Source organism: Prosopis cineraria, unplaced genomic scaffold (assembly GCF_029017545.1).
Source record: "Prosopis cineraria cultivar Desert tree isolate PC_DT_omini unplaced genomic scaffold, ASM2901754v1 PC4, whole genome shotgun sequence".
Lineage (NCBI taxonomy): Eukaryota > Viridiplantae > Streptophyta > Magnoliopsida > Fabales > Fabaceae > Prosopis > Prosopis cineraria.
The window spans coordinates 35,933,459-35,951,369 of NW_026555335.1; the positions used below are offsets into that span (position 1 = coordinate 35,933,459).

The 17,911-nt window shown below is 34.2% G+C and overlaps 4 protein-coding genes across 5 annotated transcripts; all 4 read left to right on the plus strand.

Annotated features, from left to right (window-relative positions):
* The first annotated feature begins 711 nt into the window (after nucleotides 1–711).
* Nucleotides 712–3,548, plus strand: LOC129308241 (iron-sulfur assembly protein IscA, chloroplastic). The gene is made up of 3 exons (XM_054949303.1): nucleotides 712–916; nucleotides 2,027–2,245; nucleotides 3,305–3,548. The coding sequence occupies exons 1-3, from the start codon at nucleotides 757–759 to the stop codon at nucleotides 3,445–3,447; spliced, it is 522 nt and encodes a 173-aa protein (XP_054805278.1). The 5' UTR covers nucleotides 712–756; the 3' UTR covers nucleotides 3,448–3,548.
* Nucleotides 3,549–5,321: 1,773 nt separating this feature from the next.
* Nucleotides 5,322–8,845, plus strand: LOC129309504 (probable ATP synthase 24 kDa subunit, mitochondrial). Its single transcript, XM_054951101.1, has 7 exons — nucleotides 5,322–5,479; nucleotides 6,438–6,531; nucleotides 6,866–7,010; nucleotides 7,149–7,259; nucleotides 7,658–7,804; nucleotides 8,036–8,158; nucleotides 8,444–8,845. The coding sequence occupies exons 1-7, from the start codon at nucleotides 5,441–5,443 to the stop codon at nucleotides 8,505–8,507; spliced, it is 723 nt and encodes a 240-aa protein (XP_054807076.1). The 5' UTR covers nucleotides 5,322–5,440; the 3' UTR covers nucleotides 8,508–8,845.
* A 1,066-nt stretch (nucleotides 8,846–9,911) lies between these two features.
* LOC129307813 (protein SLOW GREEN 1, chloroplastic) lies at nucleotides 9,912–13,820 on the plus strand. Of its 2 annotated transcripts, none has more exons than XM_054948720.1 (4): nucleotides 9,912–10,949; nucleotides 11,461–11,607; nucleotides 11,763–11,843; nucleotides 13,133–13,820. In XM_054948720.1, the coding sequence occupies exons 1-4, from the start codon at nucleotides 10,266–10,268 to the stop codon at nucleotides 13,316–13,318; spliced, it is 1,098 nt and encodes a 365-aa protein (XP_054804695.1). In that variant the 5' UTR covers nucleotides 9,912–10,265; the 3' UTR covers nucleotides 13,319–13,820. The 2 variants fall into 2 exon arrangements, with proteins under 2 accessions (XP_054804695.1, XP_054804696.1); XM_054948721.1 differs by having other exon boundaries at nucleotides 13,008–13,146.
* Nucleotides 13,821–15,634: 1,814 nt separating this feature from the next.
* On the plus strand, nucleotides 15,635–17,832 carry LOC129308501 (violaxanthin de-epoxidase, chloroplastic). Its single transcript, XM_054949625.1, has 2 exons — nucleotides 15,635–16,013; nucleotides 16,467–17,832. The coding sequence occupies exons 1-2, from the start codon at nucleotides 15,939–15,941 to the stop codon at nucleotides 17,781–17,783; spliced, it is 1,392 nt and encodes a 463-aa protein (XP_054805600.1). The 5' UTR covers nucleotides 15,635–15,938; the 3' UTR covers nucleotides 17,784–17,832.
* The last annotated feature ends 79 nt before the right edge of the window (nucleotides 17,833–17,911 follow it).

The following is a 17,911-nucleotide window of genomic DNA, read 5'->3' on the forward strand; positions in this document are numbered from 1 at the left end:
TCATCTAAGATCCAACCTAATTCAAGGTATTATAAGCATCTTCGTTGTTTGCTTTTAGGTTCTTCATCATTACTATCATTGTTTTTCATCATCGTTCCTCTTTGTGATTTCTAGTTGGAAGGCACAACAATGAAGACAATAGGTGAGCCTCTCTCCATGACAGACTTCCATGTGAGAATGAGCAGAAGTAGAAGAGCCGCGCAAAAAGGAAAGAAGAGGAAAAAGACAATGCAGATGGGTGGTGCAATAATCTGCACTGGCGCGTTCATTGTTTGGGAGAGGAGAGTTACCCCTTTTTTTTTTTTTATTTTAAGGAATATTATAATATTTTTACAATTTATATTTAATTATAAAATAAAATAAAAATAACTATTCTTATCACTTCATATTAAATATAATTTTAAAATTTTATTTTCACCTTCAGTTTTACTACCGATCACAATCCTTTTAAAATGAACCCCGCGTACTAAACAAAGCCTCAAAGGCTAGGCTTATCCCCGAGCATTTTCCCACCTCCACTTGGACAAGACCAAAAAGAAAATGATACAGATGGATCTGTCTCCACCGTTCGATTAACATTTGATCCGATCACATACATGGACTCTTTGAATTTTAGCGGCCAATAATTAATTTCCCGTAAAAATCTTAACGTGCAGACCTTTTTTTTTTTTTTTTGGGGCCAACTTCAAAAAGTCACGACAACATATATTCATCATTTTCCATCAGGGCACGGAAAACTTGCTTCCGTCCCCTTCCATGGCATTCTCTGCAACTACTTCGTACTCTCCCCAAGTTCTCCGTGTCCCTAAAGGCCTGCCTCCGATCTCTGTTCCTCCTAATTCAGTCTCTTTTCGATTTTCACGACCAAATCTCCATCATCGAAAACCTTTTTCGATTCGATCAGTTCAAGTTCCAGGTACTTTACTTTTCTATTTCCTCTATCGGAATATTCTGTATGGCGCGATATTTTACTCACTATTTTCCATACAATATGAGGTTCATGGTGCTTACTTTATGGGGTTCAATTATTCACACGTCGTTGAATAATTATAACCCTTTCCTTCAATTTGAACTTGCGAATCATGAACATTACCTGGCTATTGATGTTTTGTCTATCAGTCCTTGTTATTCTCTGAGCAATTAATCGTGTATTGTTATGTGTGGAATTTTATATACTTAATTTTATTTTAGGGATGACTAATCTGCAAAATATTCAGATTCTCCCTCGTTGGCTTTTACATGTCCCATAAACTGTTTAGATGTTTTGTTTTGTTTTTTTGTTTCTTGTTTTTTCTAAGCGGAGTCTCTTTCTTCCGTTTGAAGGGTTTCTTACTCTTTGGAAAGTTTTGCAAAGATATTGTCAATGTAATAGGAGAACCTAGAGTGTTCTCAATTCCTCCGAATTGATGTGAGCCTATGTTAATATTCGATAGAGGAATGAGAACCTTTATGCAATTATTACTTTACTTGTTGAGCATAACTCTGTTTTTGTCATTTCTAATTTCAATAGGAAGTCCAAGGTTCCTTATAAGGTCAAGGCTTTGATCAAAATTAAGCATTGATACAAAGGTTTGATATATTAATGGTGTGCTGGCAGGAGTGAAGGGAGATAGGATGAAAGTTAACAAAGTATCAAACCATGAAGTTGGTCTTGATGCACATTGTCAATATTTACCCTTTCCTTTCTACTCATTTTCACATTAATACGGAGCTTGCCCTATCACACTACAATAAATTTTAACTTACACTCAATTTAGGATATATATATATATATATATAAAGTTTTGCATTGCAAGTTTTTTGTCACCTTTTCTTATGTGGCTTTTTTTAAAGCAATTTAATGGTCCTGCTGTTTGGTTTGCTTGCCAAAATGTGGAATATCTTACAGTCACAGGCTAGTTTTCTCAGCATTTTTGTGCATGTTTTTGGAGTTGAATTCAATAGTTTCAGAATAACATTTGTCATTGCTTTATGGAATACTTGATCTTTAGGCTAATAACAGTCTTTTCTCCACTAAATCTAACAGCTGCACCAATACCTGAAGGGTTGGCACCTGCGATTTCTCTTACTGATAATGCACTGAAGCACTTGAACAAGATGCGGTCCGAGCGCAGCCAAGATTTATGCTTAAGGATTGGTGTTAAACAGGGTGGTTGCTCTGGCATGTCATACACAATGGATTTTGAGGACACGGCTAACACAAGACCAGATGACTCCATTATTGAATACAATGGTTTCGTAATTGGTATGACTTTTATTCTTGTTCTTGTAGTTTATAGGACATTTTTTATCCCTAAGGTAGGGTTGGATGGTGTTGGCATTTGGGTTGTTATTAGATTGCATCTTTTGGGGAGCCCGCGTGTTTACATTTGGAATGAAACATTTACTCTTCAGAAATTAACTGATCTTCCAGGATTCAGATTCCAAGTAGCATAAAAATTTACCTTTTTTCTTCCTTAGTTAAAACCCATCAAAGATATATTTTCGCAATGATATTTTTTACTTCAACATAAGGTGTCTTCCAGTTCTAATTCTTGTTCGACCTTAGAGCTAAGTTTTAAAGTGTGAAGCGGTGTGGCTGACTGTTGTTTGTCTGTATTCAATTGTCCCATATTCAGGTATAATTAGGAAAAGTAATAGGAAATGCTAGTCAATTTTTGTCACTGCTTGCTCTCGAAGCTGGTCCACTGTTCACTTTTTGAATGGAATTCGAATTCTGAGACTGCAGTAAAAGCTTAGTCCTCTACATGATCTTCTTTAGTTTGAGGTTTCTTTGCTGAATTTTTTAGTAGCTGTGATAGAATTAGAATAGCAATGGTTGAAACTTTTCTTGCATAACTTCCAATGATTAGGCTTACTGCTTGTGATGAATAAAGGAAGAGTTACTTGGTAATGACTTCCTCTCAAGGAGTCAAACTGCATCTTGCTTTAAGTGCACTGAAGCAAAATATTTTGCGAGACTGTGAGTACACGCGAATTGTCAAATTGGGAACTTTACTATTCACATTAATTTCACTCATGCAGATTGTCTACATGCATAGATACATACATTTTCATTGATTAATAATATTCATTTGCCTGTGATTGAAGACATTTTGGTGAAATGAAACTGATTCAGGATATACTAGAGCCATAGCGACGGTGACTCTTCTGATTTACTGCTTAGATGATTGTCCATTCAAATGTATCGTGGGATTTGCTCGTCTTATTATTGTAGAGTTTTGTTTTATTATTATTAATTTACTTATTGCATGAAGCAGTATTTATTTTTATAAATGACCCTCAACTCCATCTGTTTTTGCAGTTTGTGATCCCAAGAGCCTACTCTTTTTGTACGGCATGCAATTGGATTACAGTGATGCTCTTATTGGGGGAGGCTTCTCTTTCAAGAACCCGAATGCTACTCAAACCTGTGGATGTGGCAAATCTTTTGCTGCAGAAATGTAAAATCAAAATTAGACAATATAGTGATTTATTTAACTATACTTAGATTGTATAATAACATTTCTAATAAATGGAATTTCCTTTGATGAATTGTCAAGAAGAAATTTGTGAATATGTTCCTGTTATTTTCATGCTTATATGATTACATCTGTTACATCCTTAAAGTTCAATGCTCAAGCATGAGCATTCATCTAACAAATACCAGTGTCCATGCAGTCTAATCTGCATTGTGGGTCCGCTGTTTACTTTTTAGTTTTGTGACCCCTTTAGTTGAAGGATTTGTGACTGTCAAATTTCGGTAGAGAAAGATTTGACACACTTGTTTCAACCTAGTTACAAGGCAAGAAAGTGCAGGCCATCCTAATCAGAACTTGATTGATCAGGCTAGGAAGATTTGAATGGGGACTGGAATATATCTATTTACTTCTTGTATAGAGAAGCCATTAGCTAATAGATATGCCCGTTTCCTTTGTACTATGTTGTTACAGAATTCTTTGGATGACTTTTTTTTTTCCCCTTGGTAATCAATGGCGCAAAACGCCCATCTTTAGATGACTTTTCTATCTCGAGTCATCTCCCTGCCTGGGAGATGATTGTGGATGATGAGAGGAGATTCGCTCACTGTCCCCCCTCCCTCCCCCCCGGGTTGAATTTTGTAATCTGTTCACCCACATTGAGCATATGGGCCTGTTTGAGATTATTTTTTTTTATTGTTTTGAAAATTAATGTTTTATAGAACATGTTTTGAAAAAAAAAAGAAAATGGATGTTTTTTTCATTCTCTTTTGTTCTTTAAAACAATAATATCAACACACTTAAAAGATATTTTCTTTTCTTTTTTTCATAACAATATTTTATTTTTTTTATTCTCAAAAACATTTTTTGAAAACGTATTATTGGATAGATTTTTTTTTTGGAGTATAGAAAATTATTTTTAAAATAGGTTACCAAACAAGCTCTAAAATATTATTGTTTTCTAGTTTTTTAAAAGCTAACTGTAAAGGTTAGGTACGTTGATTTTTTTCCCATTTAAAATGCAATAAATAAAAAAAATCTAAATCATTTTTCTCCAAGCATATTACATATAATTTTTTTATTTGAAGTTCTGAGTGTTTTCTAATAAATTAGAAGGTATTTAAAATGATTGTATATTGTACAATAAGTGATAAAATTTGCGAAAAAAAAGTGATAGCGTTGTATTGATTTTTTCTTTTTTACACGAAAAGAGTCCATTTTATCGATTATAAAAAAAAATTATTACATTCACTAATCATCAAAAGCAAAAGCTAAAAGCAACCTAGAATACAATCTATTGAAAAAGCAATAGTAGCGTTTATTGAAGTGTTTACTATGTAAAAATAGTCTACCAATTTTCTTAAAAATGATGTGGTATTTGGTCTTTTAATGTGAACTGGGATCAATCTCTTGCATGTTATAAAAAATACAAGCTCCTCATTCAAAGATGACTGAAAAACGATTTATAAATAATGTAAATTTTTATTATATACATATATATTTTGGCCGAATGTTATATATAATATGTAATATATTTAATTTAATTTATATATAACTATATGATATATCATGTACAAAAGAAGACAGAATAAATAATACCTATTTTTAAATTTATTATTTTGCTCATAATGTAAATATTAGTATTTATTTAAGAGATGTAATTTGTTATGAATTTAAAATTATTAGTATATTTGATAAAATAATATGCAAAGCAGTTGGGGGAAAATGAAAGGAGCAGGAGAAAGGAATAACAAGTTCCTCAAAATTACTGCCGTACTATATTTTACAGAACCTTGAGCAAACCGTTGAATCGTATCGAACGGCTCAAATCTAACCCGGACCTACTCATCAGGAAAACGCTGTTTCATGTGCTCGCTAGCAAGCGTTTCTTGACAGGGTAAGAATAAGAGGCTTGTCTTCTCAAACCTGATTGAACGAAGCCCTAAAGCTAACAGAAGGCGAAGAAACACTGAGCTCTGATCATGGCTCTCGCTTCTCGTATCGTTAACAAATCCAAACTGGTGAGCGTTTATCCTATATCCTGTCTGAATTACTTTCGATCTTAATTTCGCTTCACATTTTACGTTCTCGGCGAAAAGTAAAATGAGAAGTTGCTGTCGGGAAGTGTTTATTTTTCTTGTTATATGATCCGTGCAATATTCTGCATTTCGTGTTGAATAAACTTCTGATTCTGATTGATTGGGTGTCGGGATCTGCATAGCTTTGGAGTTCTGGATTGGGCTGAATGGAGTAAACGGTAACGCGGTTGTGTCCTCTGGTCACCTAGAATAATTGGTGAGGCCATTTCTGGAATGCAAAATGACGAATGATGTCACGATAGAGAATGGTGGCCGGGAAAGTAGTTAGTGACATTCTGAGAGCACAGCAAGCTGTGTCCGAATACTGAAAAAATCGTAAAAAGCGAGAGTTGTCTCTAGGTCTTGACTAGCTTTTGGGATGGTTAAGAATAATTTTTTTTGACATTTCAAGGCTTTTATTTTAGGAGGGCGTTGGCCAATTTGTCTCGATGCTATTGATTCTAACATTTAATTAGTGTGCTAGGGGGTGGGGCTAGAAGAAACATATGACATTGTGGCTTTATGATCCCTGATCACCATCATTGTTTGAAATACATCAAGACAATCCCCCAAAACCCCAAAACAAAGTTTTGGATTTTAGTAATTACAAATCTTTTTGAGTTGAATATGTGCAAATGAAAGAAATTGGTATGACAGTAGGGTATGTGTTCAACTTTGAACTTCTTATAACAAAATATGTAAAGTACTTTTTTCTGCCCTTTGTTTTAATCTGATGCCCATTTGACAATTGACGCTTGACACACTTGTTGGTTTTTTGTGAATTCTAAAGGGATGGGTTTTCCGATATGCACTTTCTGGTCATTTCTTTTAGCATGACAATAATTATGGCAATTTCGCTGCTGAAATTTTTTTTAATGGTTCTATTGTTCTCTTCTAATAGGTTTATGCTAGTCAAATACTTGTACAAAAGGAGCATGCCATTTCAGTACGTCACTTTGCCAAAGACTCCAGTCCTCCTGCCTTGAAGGGAGATCGTGAGTAATTTTGAGTATATATGTCTTATTTATCCATTCATTATAAAATTTAAATCATCCCTAGTAAGTAAATCTTGGGATCAACATCCAAGCATGTGCTGGTGCTAGTATGGATCTCTAACTGACTCCATTTTCAGCAGCATAAACAATAAAGCTTGTTGAATTGCAATCTGACTCCTTTATTTGATCCACTAGTTCTAGTTATCCTTCCATTGTGTATAGGTGCAATTTGGGTTCGCATTATATAAAAAAACGATTATGCAGCTAGAATTTGAAGTGTAATGGTAATTTTTGGGATGTCATTTTCTGATACTGTCCTTCTAAAATGTAAAAGGGATGTTGAAGAATGCTTTTTCGGAGGTGAAGTCTAAATTTGAAGCTGCAATTGGAATATTAAGGAAGGAGAAGATCACTATTGATCCGGATGATCCAGCTGCAGTTTCTCAATATGCAAAAATCATGAAGACAATTCGAGAGAAGTGAGCTTCTGCTTTACCTTGTTTCTGTTTAAATCTTGTTTTTATACACTCTTCCAATGATCTTGTAAAATTTCTTGTCCTTGTCTTTTATGTTGTAATTTTAAATTTCATGCTTACAATCTCTTATTTGTGGTGCAGGGCAAACATGTTTTCTGACGGTCAACGTATCAAACACACAATTGAAACAGAGACACAGGATATTCCTGATGCTCGGACTTATCTTTTGACTTTGAAGGAAATACGAATTAAGTATGTAATGATCTATTCGTTAACCATTTCCATTCTCTAACTCAGGTGTACTTTTTTGCTACATAATTGATTTCTTTTTAACTCCCTGAAAACCAAGATGTATGATTTTTGAGGTATGTGAATTGTTTTTTCCGTTCACTGTGCCCTTTTTTGAATTGGCAAACAACGGATTTTCTAACACTTGCTTAATTCCAATGTTTATTTTCATCCTGAAAATCTAGTCGCTCTGTGAAATTTGGTTATTTTTTGGAATTGATATCTACTTTTAACAATTGGGTACACATAAATGTAGATATATGTTTCAGGCACAAGGCAATGAGAAGCAAGCTCTTTTGCTTCAGGGTTTGTTGAATGTTCTTTATATTAGATCATTTATCCATGTTAATACTCTTTTGCAGGAGTGGTATTAAAGATGGTATTGGTGCAGAGGCCATGATGATGGAGGCATTAGACAAAGTTGAAAAGGAACTGAAGAAACCTCTGATGAGGGATGATAAGAAAGGAATGGGTCTTCTAATGGCTGAGTTTGACAAGATTAATAAAAAGTGAGCGAGACCCCTATATGTCCATTTTGATACTCTGGGCTACTGATTAAAGTGACTTATAGATTCTTTGGTTGGAAGGAAGATGCCTATGTGCTTAATCTAACTCATGAAAACTTTCCACGTTTTGGGAAGTTGTTTTTTGTTGTATTGTCGGCCATTTGGTCTGGACTTTATTACTTACCTTGTTCTGTTCCTTTTTTTAACCCCATGTTTTGGGGATGGGGATCATAGGCTTGGCATTAGGAAGGAAGATCTACCAAAGCACGAGGAGCAGCTAGAACTCAAAGTTGCCAAAGCACAACTAGAGGAGCTGAAGAAGGATGCTCTAGAGGCAATGGAGACTCAAAAGAAGAGGTAGTACTCATGCTAATGCTCACGACAAATTTCACTAGTTATATATTTATTTATTCCCTTGATGATGTGGGGCTCTGATCACGTGTATGGTCTTATTTTCTGCCTAATCTTTATACTTGGAGGTGACATGATAGAATGATCCCTTCGCTAGGCTTGGTTCAATGATTTAGGAATTTGGAACATTTGAAATATGATAGTGGCCGCTTAATTCGTGCCTATACTTGCACTATGATTCTTGTTTTACCATCCTATACTATTTTTTCACTTGTTATGTTGCCATTTCAGGGAGGAATTCAAGGACGAGGAAGCGGTTGAAGTCAAAAACTTAGACGTCAGAAACTTCCTCTAAGGCCTGTTTATTCACATGACTTGGATATGATGAATCCTTTCGCGTTTCTTCAATAAGTGGACACCATCAATTTGGGAGTGCAACGCTTAAATGGCAGTTGACAAGTTATGTAGCATCTCTGCATCTTTAATATTTCAACTTGCTGGTGTTAAAGACTGGAAATTGGGAGTTATCAATCTTGAAAATTTTCCCTTCAAGTTTTATGGCATTTTTTGTTCCATACTTTGTTGAGACGGGTTCGAGCCCATGTACTCTGTATAAAGCTTCATCAGGTCCTTGGTTCCATGACTAGGGCGATTGACTATTTCAGTCAGCATCAAGTATATTTTTCCCCCTTCTTTTTTCGTTCTTTCTTTCCTTCGTTCTTTCTTTCTTCAGCATTTTTAAGTGGTTGTTCAATTGCCCAAAGGGTTCGTCATCAAGAGATTCAAATGGCTACAATATCTTATGTCCCAAAAAAATGCTACAATAGCAAATGCATTATTTGACATATGTTTATACTTTTTCTAAAATAAAATTAAATATATTTTCATGTGTATACATATGTTTTAACGTAAATTTTACATTCATTGGTTTGGTTGGACAAAAAATAAAGCTTATTATTTGTTTACTTATAAAATAACTTTATTTTGACAAAAAGTATGTTTACTAAAAACAGAAATCAATCAACTTTAATACAAAATTTAATGCATAGTAAGTTTTGGAGAGAGAAATTTTCCCTCCCCTACATTTAACAAAACAAGGGTGAGGGGACATTCGGACTTGGTTTTTGGTGCTCAGCCGTTTGGCAGTAATTTTTTTTTTTTTTTTTTTAAACCACAAATTTATTATAATAATAAATAATTATTATGAAATTATTATTTTAATATTTAATAAACTAATAAATATTAAATGTTAAAATTGAAGTTGAATAGTTTGAATAAAAATTTTGATTGAGCATTGAGAACTGTACTAAAAAAAATAAAAATTAATTTGAATAATTTAAAATAGGAGTTAAATCTAACAAAATAAGCTAGTTTCTTATATTGTAATAAATTAATGTTTGAATTTTTATTAAGAGAAGTACCTATATTTAATATTTGATTATGCCTTAATGATATTATCTCTCATAGATAAATAACTATGCAAAATCAATAAAATAAAAAAATATTTTTATTTATAATTTTAATATTTTTAATACAGTTCTGAACTATTCAGATCAAAATTTATATATGAATTGTTCAAATCATATTTTAATGAATTAATCTGTTCATATTTAATTTTAACATCTTAATATTTATTAGTTTATTAAATATTAAAATAATATTTTTATAATAATTATTTATTATTATAATAAATTTGTGGTTTAAAAAAAGTAAAAGAAAAAAATGGCAGTGTTTTGGTGCTGAGCACCATGGTGTCATCCACCGAAACCGTTTCCGGGGACGCTCCCTTCCCCCCAACCAAACAATGTTTTAATGGTGGCATATCCGACCTAATCATTTTCTCTCTCTTGTCCCGTAGAATGGTGGCTTCTTTCTATAGTTGTTTCAAAATCTGACCGTGATGATGTTGAGAGAAAGATACACATGAAGGAAGCAACTCAGCAATCTCCCCCCCCCCCCCCCCACCCACACGACGACGACGACAAATGGTGCTGGATATATATTGGGTTATTGAAGTTGGACACTCTTAAGTTTTATAATTTTGTTAAAACCTGAACCCAGGTTTTCTTAGTTTCCCGCAGTTAATTGTCTGGCCGTGTTCCTTGTTTGCGACATGTATTCAATCGCCACTTTCTCTCTCTTCAAAGCAGAACTTCTTGATTCTGAATCCCTCTTCCATGCCAATTGTCTCCGAAATTCATTCGGACAGCGATCGATTCATAGCCCCACCAAACCCGCGCTAATTTCAATTCAACCTCTCGTATTTCGCAACTCCTTCAAACCCTCTCCTCTTTGCGCAGAGTTGGATTGTTCCTACAATCCCCGTGCACCCTCTTCAACCTGCTCCACTACTACTTCTCTCTCGATTCAAACAAGCTTATTCAAGCTTTTGTCGGAGAAGATAATGTTTTGTCTTTTAGGGTCGTTTATCTTGATCGGATGCTTTGACAGAAGAGTAGCTTTAGCTCTACCCTCTGTCACTTCAGACTCAACTTTGGAGGAGAGTACTGACGCCTTGAAAGAGAAAAGTGAGGACGAGGAAATGTACGAGAAGATTCTGGAGAAGGACCCGCGAAACGTTGAGGCTCTGAAGGTGACTTTGTTTAAGAAAATAAGGATGAGGAAGTCGAAGGAGGCTGTGAAGTACGTGGAGAGTTTGATTGATGCGGAGCCAAACGAGGTTGAATGGCGGCTTTTGCTGGCACTGTGTTATGAGACAATGGGGCACTTAAGTACAGCTAAAAGATTGTTCAGGGAAATCTTGGAGCAAAGGCCTCTCTTGATCAGAGCTCTGCATGTAAGATTTGTTACCCTCCTCTTTTTGAATGAATATCATTTCAATTTTTCAAACACCCTTCTATTCTAAGTGGGAAGGGAGAATTTTTTCGTTTTGGCCAGTCATTTATATGTTGACACTGATACATATATTTGAACATGAACTATTGGAATTTATGAGTTTTTGGAAATATAGTCATATTTCAATTTTTAGATGTTAGTTTGAGTGTTGGCTGTAATTATATTACAAGCCAACATGCTTGATGAAATTATAAATTTAAAAGAATTATTGTATTCCTCTTGATTATTATCATTATGAGTAGAACACCTAAGTCTTCTTCACCTTGTAGATGATTGTTCTTTAACCAATATAGCACAATGGCTATCAGTTTATGCAGAACTTACGGTTCAGTGATTAAATATTTTGAGGCTTAGGTCTCATATCTTCAAACTCGATTACAACATGCTTCTCAGTCGGTCTGTTATGGTTTCTTATTATTGTTATGACAAGTGGTCCTTGTTATGTTTTACAGGGTCTGGCTATTGTGATGCACAAAAAACATGAAGGTCCAGCTGTCTTTGAAATGCTGAATGAGGCTTTAGAATTAGCATACAGAGAAAAAAGAGTTACAGAAGAGAGAAATATAAGAATCTTAATAGCACAAATGCATGTTGCAAAGGTGAACTTTTATTTGTAGCAGTTACATGGTTTTTTTAAGTCCTCAGCTGTTACGCAATAAATCTCCTCTTGGTACTAAATTACAACCATGCACAAATTTTAACTATATCTTTTAGAGTGATGGTTTCATAAAAATACCATTTGTATGCTTTGCAGGGGGATTTGGAGGAGGGGCTAAAAAGGTTTCAAGAATTGGTTGATGAAGATCCTCGGGATTTCAGGCCTTATCTTTGCCAGGTGAGTTTGTCTTGGCAGGCAGGTTGTCTTGTGGCATTGTCAGTTGATCTTGTTCATATGTGGAAGGAATTTGTATGGATTATTCTAGAGCATCTACGAAAAATATTAAACTATACTAAAAACAAGTGTTCGTATAATTCATCTTTATGTCCAGTTAGCTGGTTAGCAGACCAATTGTTTTCCAGTCCATGCAATGCCTATGAAAGGATAAGAATGCCATGCCAAAGATTTTAAACTCCTTATCTCGTGTTCAAACTAAAATCCAGTTTAAGCATGTCATCTATTTGTCCAATTTTAGGTGGGAGGGGTAGGCATTTTATGGGCTAATTTGTCTGTTTAGGCAGTGTAAACAATTGCTAACGACTAGCTGATTATTCATTCATCTGGTTATAGCTTCATTCACCTTCTGGGTTTAGTAGTTCAAAATATGAGCATTAGAATGTATTTCAAATCTCAAGCGTTTCTTTTCACACTGGTGGGAAGGGGCTTTCTTGGAAAGAAAAGATGTAAACTTATAAGGATACAATCTAGAGGACGATCTAGGTGAAGGCTTGAGTTTCATAGGATTTATTCATCGGTCTGAGATTTTAATTTGATATGGCCAGAAAGGGATGTCAATCAAAATTGACTTACTGTGAATCGCAGTAGACATGGTTCTTGGATAAGAATGGTCCTTGGGGCTTTAAGAGTTCTTGGTTGTTTTTGCTTTTGTATGTGTCTGAACTCTGTCATTTCATTATGCATTGAACCTTAAAGATTTGTTTTTACATTCTTTTTCAGTATCTACCAGTTGATTTCTTATCCCAGTGGTTTGACTTACCCCTTTTGAATTGGGATACATTTGTTAAAGAACCATGAAAAGAAAAATTATTCCACACTAATATCTAATAGCCTATGATTTTGGGTAGGCTGGTCCATGATGTAATGTTAGGCTTCCATGGCTTGACAGTCAAAGCTGATGTTTGCTTTCCAAATTTTTCATAATTATATTAGATTTCTGCATGAAGTGAGAGTGGTCAGTGGAGTTGTGTTTTTTAAATGTTTCTTGTATTTGGGGCTCTTTCATTGAATTGTGTTAATTACAAAATCTATCACATTTCTTTACCTAATAACTTGAGCTTCTAGTTTGAATTGGTTCTTCTTAACAAATGCTTCTGTCTGTAGAATGACATTAGATTAGCAGCTGGCAATGACAACTTTTTCTGGTTATGGAGTTTAAACATCATCAAAATATGAGTGACAAGAATTTATTCTGCGGCGATTACCGAATTGATGAAAAATTGTGGCAGGGCATTATATACAGTCTCCTGGATAAAAAGGAGGAAGCTGCACGACAGTTCGAGATATATCGAGCCATAGTGCCTGAGGAGTTTCCACAGAGAGGATTTCTCGATGATGTCGTCTTAACAGCAAAAGGAACATCTAGAGAACAGTTTCAGAGGGAATTTGAAGCTCAATATTCTCACAGGAAGTAGATAGAGATCAACATCATGCTGTTCTTTTTCTTGAAATCATGAGTTCACTCAGTTGAATTTTGGTGGTTTGAATGCAATGTGGCTGAAGCTTTAAAGATCAGTCACTTTTATGATGTAGATCACTGTTCAGTGCCACACTTTGATCTCTGAAGTATTTTAGAGGGCTGAGATTATGAGGGAGGGAGGGAGGGGGGAGAGAGAGAGGTGAGTTTCATGAGCTTTGAATTTTGGTATGGTTCAAGTTTCGTGAGTCGATTCATACAGCTTTGTAAGTTCCTCCTAGGCTCCATCTCTTCGTCTCTAAACTAAACAACCCTGAATTGTAAAATACCTGCAGACAATTCATGTGACATGTTATTTACCTTTTTCTGTAATCCTAACTGTTATTTTATCAAAATCCAGTGGCTGCGTTTTTACAAGAATAGGGACTAGGTATTGTTTCAGTCCGATTATTGAAAATAATACTGAGATAAATTAATACTTCTGTGGAATTTTCGTTTTACCAGTGTTGAGAGTTCAATTATGCATATAAGCAGAGGAAATATTACGTTGATTCACCATCTGCTTTTGGTGTTTTGTTAATCTGTTATCCAAACTTGTATGAACGTATTAATATGATGAGCTGGTTATTATTAATAGTAATGGCCTTCAACAGTTACCCTTTTTATTTTTGACACTCTAAAAAGGTTATGAGATTGGGATAATTTTTCATTTCAGTTATTGTCAGATGTTATACAATCTAATTCTTTAGATATATTTCCTCTCATTTTAATTAGTTCTTTAAAATGAAATAAAAATATAGTTTAAAAGGAATATTGTTTTATTAACAGGCGTGACATACATTAAAGTTATTTTATAATTAATTAAAAATATTATCAGCTTGAATAAGATTGTCTTTAATGAGAGGATATTTGTGAACAATTAAAAAAATTATATATTTAACTTCATATTTTTAAGGTGTTATTGTCCAATCAAACTAAGACATGTGAAAAAAAAAATTTGTGCCTAGAAAATATGAATACATTTTTTAAAATTTGGAAATGTAGCATGTTTACATTGATATATAATGGGTTTATTGTTAAAAATTTGAAAACTTATTGGAGATTTATCATTGATATATAATGGTGTATTATTGACAAATATAATAAATTGACCATAATATAAAATATAGTAAATGTTAGTCTATTTAGTTGATTTAGTTTTATACAAATATAATAAATTGGCTATAATATAAAATATAATAAATGTTAGTCTATTTATTTAATTTAGTTTTATAACATAAGCTATATCTACAAAAGTCTGATTTTTTTTATACATTATTTATTCTAGACAAACTTTTATCATTAATATTTTTTACAATTTAAAATTCACTTGTTCTTATATGATTGGATAAAAATATATTAATTATATAAGATTAAGTATATATTTCATAGAATTTAAAAAATAAATTGAGATAATTATTCATTTTAAGTTTCAAAGAGTAAAGTATGATAATGATTATTTATAATTTTGTAGATAATTTTATAAAAGGAAAATATAATAGTAAGTCCTGTACTTTGATTGCCTTTTATTTTTAACCCTTATCGTTTTATTTTGTTATTTTCAATCCCTTGGTTTAATCTGTTTATAATGTTAGTCCGTATAAAAATTTGAGCGTGGTGAATGACACAAAACTACTCACTTTATGAATGTTTTATGTGACTTGATAATAACCAAGTCAGAAATTTGGTCATGAGTGTCTTATAATTTTAAAAATATACATAAAGAACTAAGCTTACACTAGCAAAATTAATTTTTCTGTACATCTGTAAACTTTTTCTGACACATGAATGATTAAAATCTGAAGGTTAGAATGAAAAAAAAATTTATTTTATGATGGTTAAATGTCATCTTTATTTTTTATTTTAAATTTAATTATAAATTAATTTTATTTTTTAATATTAAATATTCATTCTCTCTTGCTTTTTTTCTCACCATCTCTTTATAATAGTGGACCTACACTATATTTTTTAATTTTTTATTATAAAATATTTAAATTGAAAATGTCTATTAATCATTCGAATAAAAGTTAGAAGGTAAAAATAATTTTTAATCTAATAAAAAAATGATGAAATCCACTAATAAGCAACAATAGTTAAATGTTAAATGTTTTTAATAGTAGAGTGATGAGGTGAGAAAAGAAATCTTTAACGGTGAATGATAAAATTGAGAGGTAAAAATAATTTTTAATTTTTTTATATTTAACTTAATTAAACAAAATGTAGGAGACAACAAACACGAAATTTGGAATTAAGTACATGTAGCAAAATTAATCCGTTCCGTGCCTGCTTAAGATTTTTCGAGTCTGGAAGGTTTCAGTGACTTCCCACCCAGTTCTCATGTCTCTGGAAGTTGCTCGTCTTCTTGCGCCCGTTCATGGTATCGGTTTCCTTCGAAACCCTGCTCTTCACTTCTCCTCATTCTCTTTCCCTTTTCCTTCTCTCCATGGAGCCTCAACATTTTCTCGCTCATTTTATGTTCATCCGCCTACACCCCTCGATACGCCCATTCTCGTCTGTCTCCGGCCTTACCGGCTGTTTCATCGGTGAATCAGGCGGTGACGGCTGAGCCTCCGGTGAAGATGATTGCTCTGGTGGGTGAAGGAGCTGTTAGTCCTCTGAATTCTGCATCCTGGGAAGAAGTCATGCTTCACACTGTTAAGTAGCCAAAAGTGCTTTTTCTCTGGTTTGCTCGTCTTTTTGTGTTGCTCCTTTTCACCTGAATACATGATATTTGTTTGCTCATGTGTGTAAAAGAGTTCTTGAAATGGTAGTGGGGGAGCATTTGACTGGTACTAAAATGTTCAAACTGCATGCTGTTCTAATATGAGCGTTCACATGTTTCATTAATTTCTTGAGAAATAAGTTTCATATCTACCATGGAGAAGCTGTTGAATTGGGGCGGAATAAAGAGAAAAAGAAAACTGATGATCTTGCCTTCAGCTAGAATGCATTTCAGGTCTTAATGACAGAAATATCTTATTTCACTCGCTCAGATAATTTTGCTGCACATGGATTATGTTTCTAAAAATATTTTTGTTACATAAATAGTTCGATTAATATATTAGGTCGGGTCAGAACTACTAACTGGTCTTTTTATCTCATGGCAGGCAAAAAGACTGAAATGGGTTGACGAAGGGTATGAACTTCTTGTATTTACTGATGAATGCATTCGATCTAATTCTAATGGAGATCTGACCGTGAGACTTAAGAGGGAATTGCTTCAAACCGATATATTGGTGATTGTTTCTGTTGCACATAGAGAGTCAATTCAGTGGATTAAGATCAATAGCAAAGATATACAAAATGTAATATGCTTTGACTCTTCACCAGATATAGAGAACAAATTAGGAGGCTGTTATATTCATAATGAAGCTAAAGGAAGCCTATTTGACAAAATGTTTGGAAATTCTCAATTGGATAAAACAGGAGAGTCATCTAGAGTGGTGCAGACTATATCTGAAGCATGGGTTAGACATAATTCTGATGACATAAGGTTCTGTTTGTTGGTAATCATCAATGCCTATATAAAGCCAGTTCCAATATTAAAGAACTTGAGATCAAAGGGTTTTTCTACCTTGAACTGCATGGTGAAGAATTGTGGTCAGGAGATACTTAATTGCTTGTTGGATTCCAATTGTAGAAAAGCTCTTCAATGCTTAAACAAATGCAGTCCTGTTGACCAAGTATGTAACTACCGCTGTATTGCCTCATACGAAAGTCCCAATCTAGAGGCGTTTTCGCTTTGTGTATTACAGAAAAACAACTGTCTAGAGTTGGATGCGAAAATCCCTGATAAGCCATGCGTGCCTCCGATGGTTGAATTTCGCGGTAAGAACTTGTGTCATGACATGTCTGAAGATCTCTTTGTTGGTTGGTTAGGGGATTTGGAATGGAGTTGGCGTGTCATAGCAGGGCAAAACCCAGCATATGATCAATTTCCATGCCAGTACCAGCTATTCTACAGGGGAAAGGCAAAAGGATCATTCTGGTATGAACCAGTTTTCCAGGTGAGAACATTAGAGGGTCAGCTGGTCTGGAGGAGGAGAAAATATAGGGTTAAAAGAGGTAAGATTCCTGGGACATTCTATTTCAGTGTATTGGATAACGGAGTTGTTTCAAATGAGTTTTGGACAATTGTGGATGTATCTGATGATCTTAGTTGGGGTTTGTTCCATTATCATGGTGCTGCTCGAGTTGCAGGGCAGTCTTATACTGGGGCAGTTCTTGTTAGTCCAGATGGTGCATATCCAAATGACACAGCGAGGGAGAGAATAGTTGTTGCCTTAGAAAAATGTGGGATTAAAGAGTGGGAGCTTTTTAGTGTTGACAATTGTTCATGCATAGATCCTCCCTTGGGAATTCCAGAGGGTTCGAGATTACATTCTCTAATCTCAATTAGAGATCCGAATTGGGTTCCTGTCTGATATATAACTCAGTTGAAACTTTGATTTGATTGATCAGTATTCTCATCCAGTTGTATCGCTTGTATATGCATTGGGTTTGGTGTACATGCAAGGTGAAGGTGATGCATTCAGTTACTTATTTGTGATTG

What these genes read in the sequence shown, in the direction of transcription:
- LOC129308241 (XM_054949303.1), top strand. Translation starts at nt 757, where the DNA reads ATGGCATTCTCTGCAACTACTTCGTACTCTCCCCAAGTTCTCCGTGTC. An exon ending in TCGATCAGTTCAAGTTCCAG is followed by an intron (nt 917 to 2,026) that starts GTACTTTACTTT and finishes TAAATCTAACAG; the next exon opens with CTGCACCAATACCTGAAGGG. An exon ending in ATACAATGGTTTCGTAATTG is followed by an intron (nt 2,246 to 3,304) that starts GTATGACTTTTA and finishes CTGTTTTTGCAG; the next exon opens with TTTGTGATCCCAAGAGCCTA.
- LOC129309504 (XM_054951101.1), top strand. Translation starts at nt 5,441, where the DNA reads ATGGCTCTCGCTTCTCGTATCGTTAACAAATCCAAACTG. An exon ending in TCCTGCCTTGAAGGGAGATC is followed by an intron (nt 6,532 to 6,865) that starts GTGAGTAATTTT and finishes AAAATGTAAAAG; the next exon opens with GGATGTTGAAGAATGCTTTT. An exon ending in TTTGACAAGATTAATAAAAA is followed by an intron (nt 7,805 to 8,035) that starts GTGAGCGAGACC and finishes TGGGGATCATAG; the next exon opens with GCTTGGCATTAGGAAGGAAG.
- LOC129307813 (XM_054948720.1), top strand. Translation starts at nt 10,266, where the DNA reads ATGTATTCAATCGCCACTTTCTCTCTCTTCAAAGCAGAACTTCTTGAT. An exon ending in TCTTGATCAGAGCTCTGCAT is followed by an intron (nt 10,950 to 11,460) that starts GTAAGATTTGTT and finishes TATGTTTTACAG; the next exon opens with GGTCTGGCTATTGTGATGCA. An exon ending in CACAAATGCATGTTGCAAAG is followed by an intron (nt 11,608 to 11,762) that starts GTGAACTTTTAT and finishes TATGCTTTGCAG; the next exon opens with GGGGATTTGGAGGAGGGGCT.
- LOC129308501 (XM_054949625.1), top strand. Translation starts at nt 15,939, where the DNA reads ATGATTGCTCTGGTGGGTGAAGGAGCTGTTAGTCCTCTGAATTCTGCA. An exon ending in AAGAAGTCATGCTTCACACT is followed by an intron (nt 16,014 to 16,466) that starts GTTAAGTAGCCA and finishes ATCTCATGGCAG; the next exon opens with GCAAAAAGACTGAAATGGGT.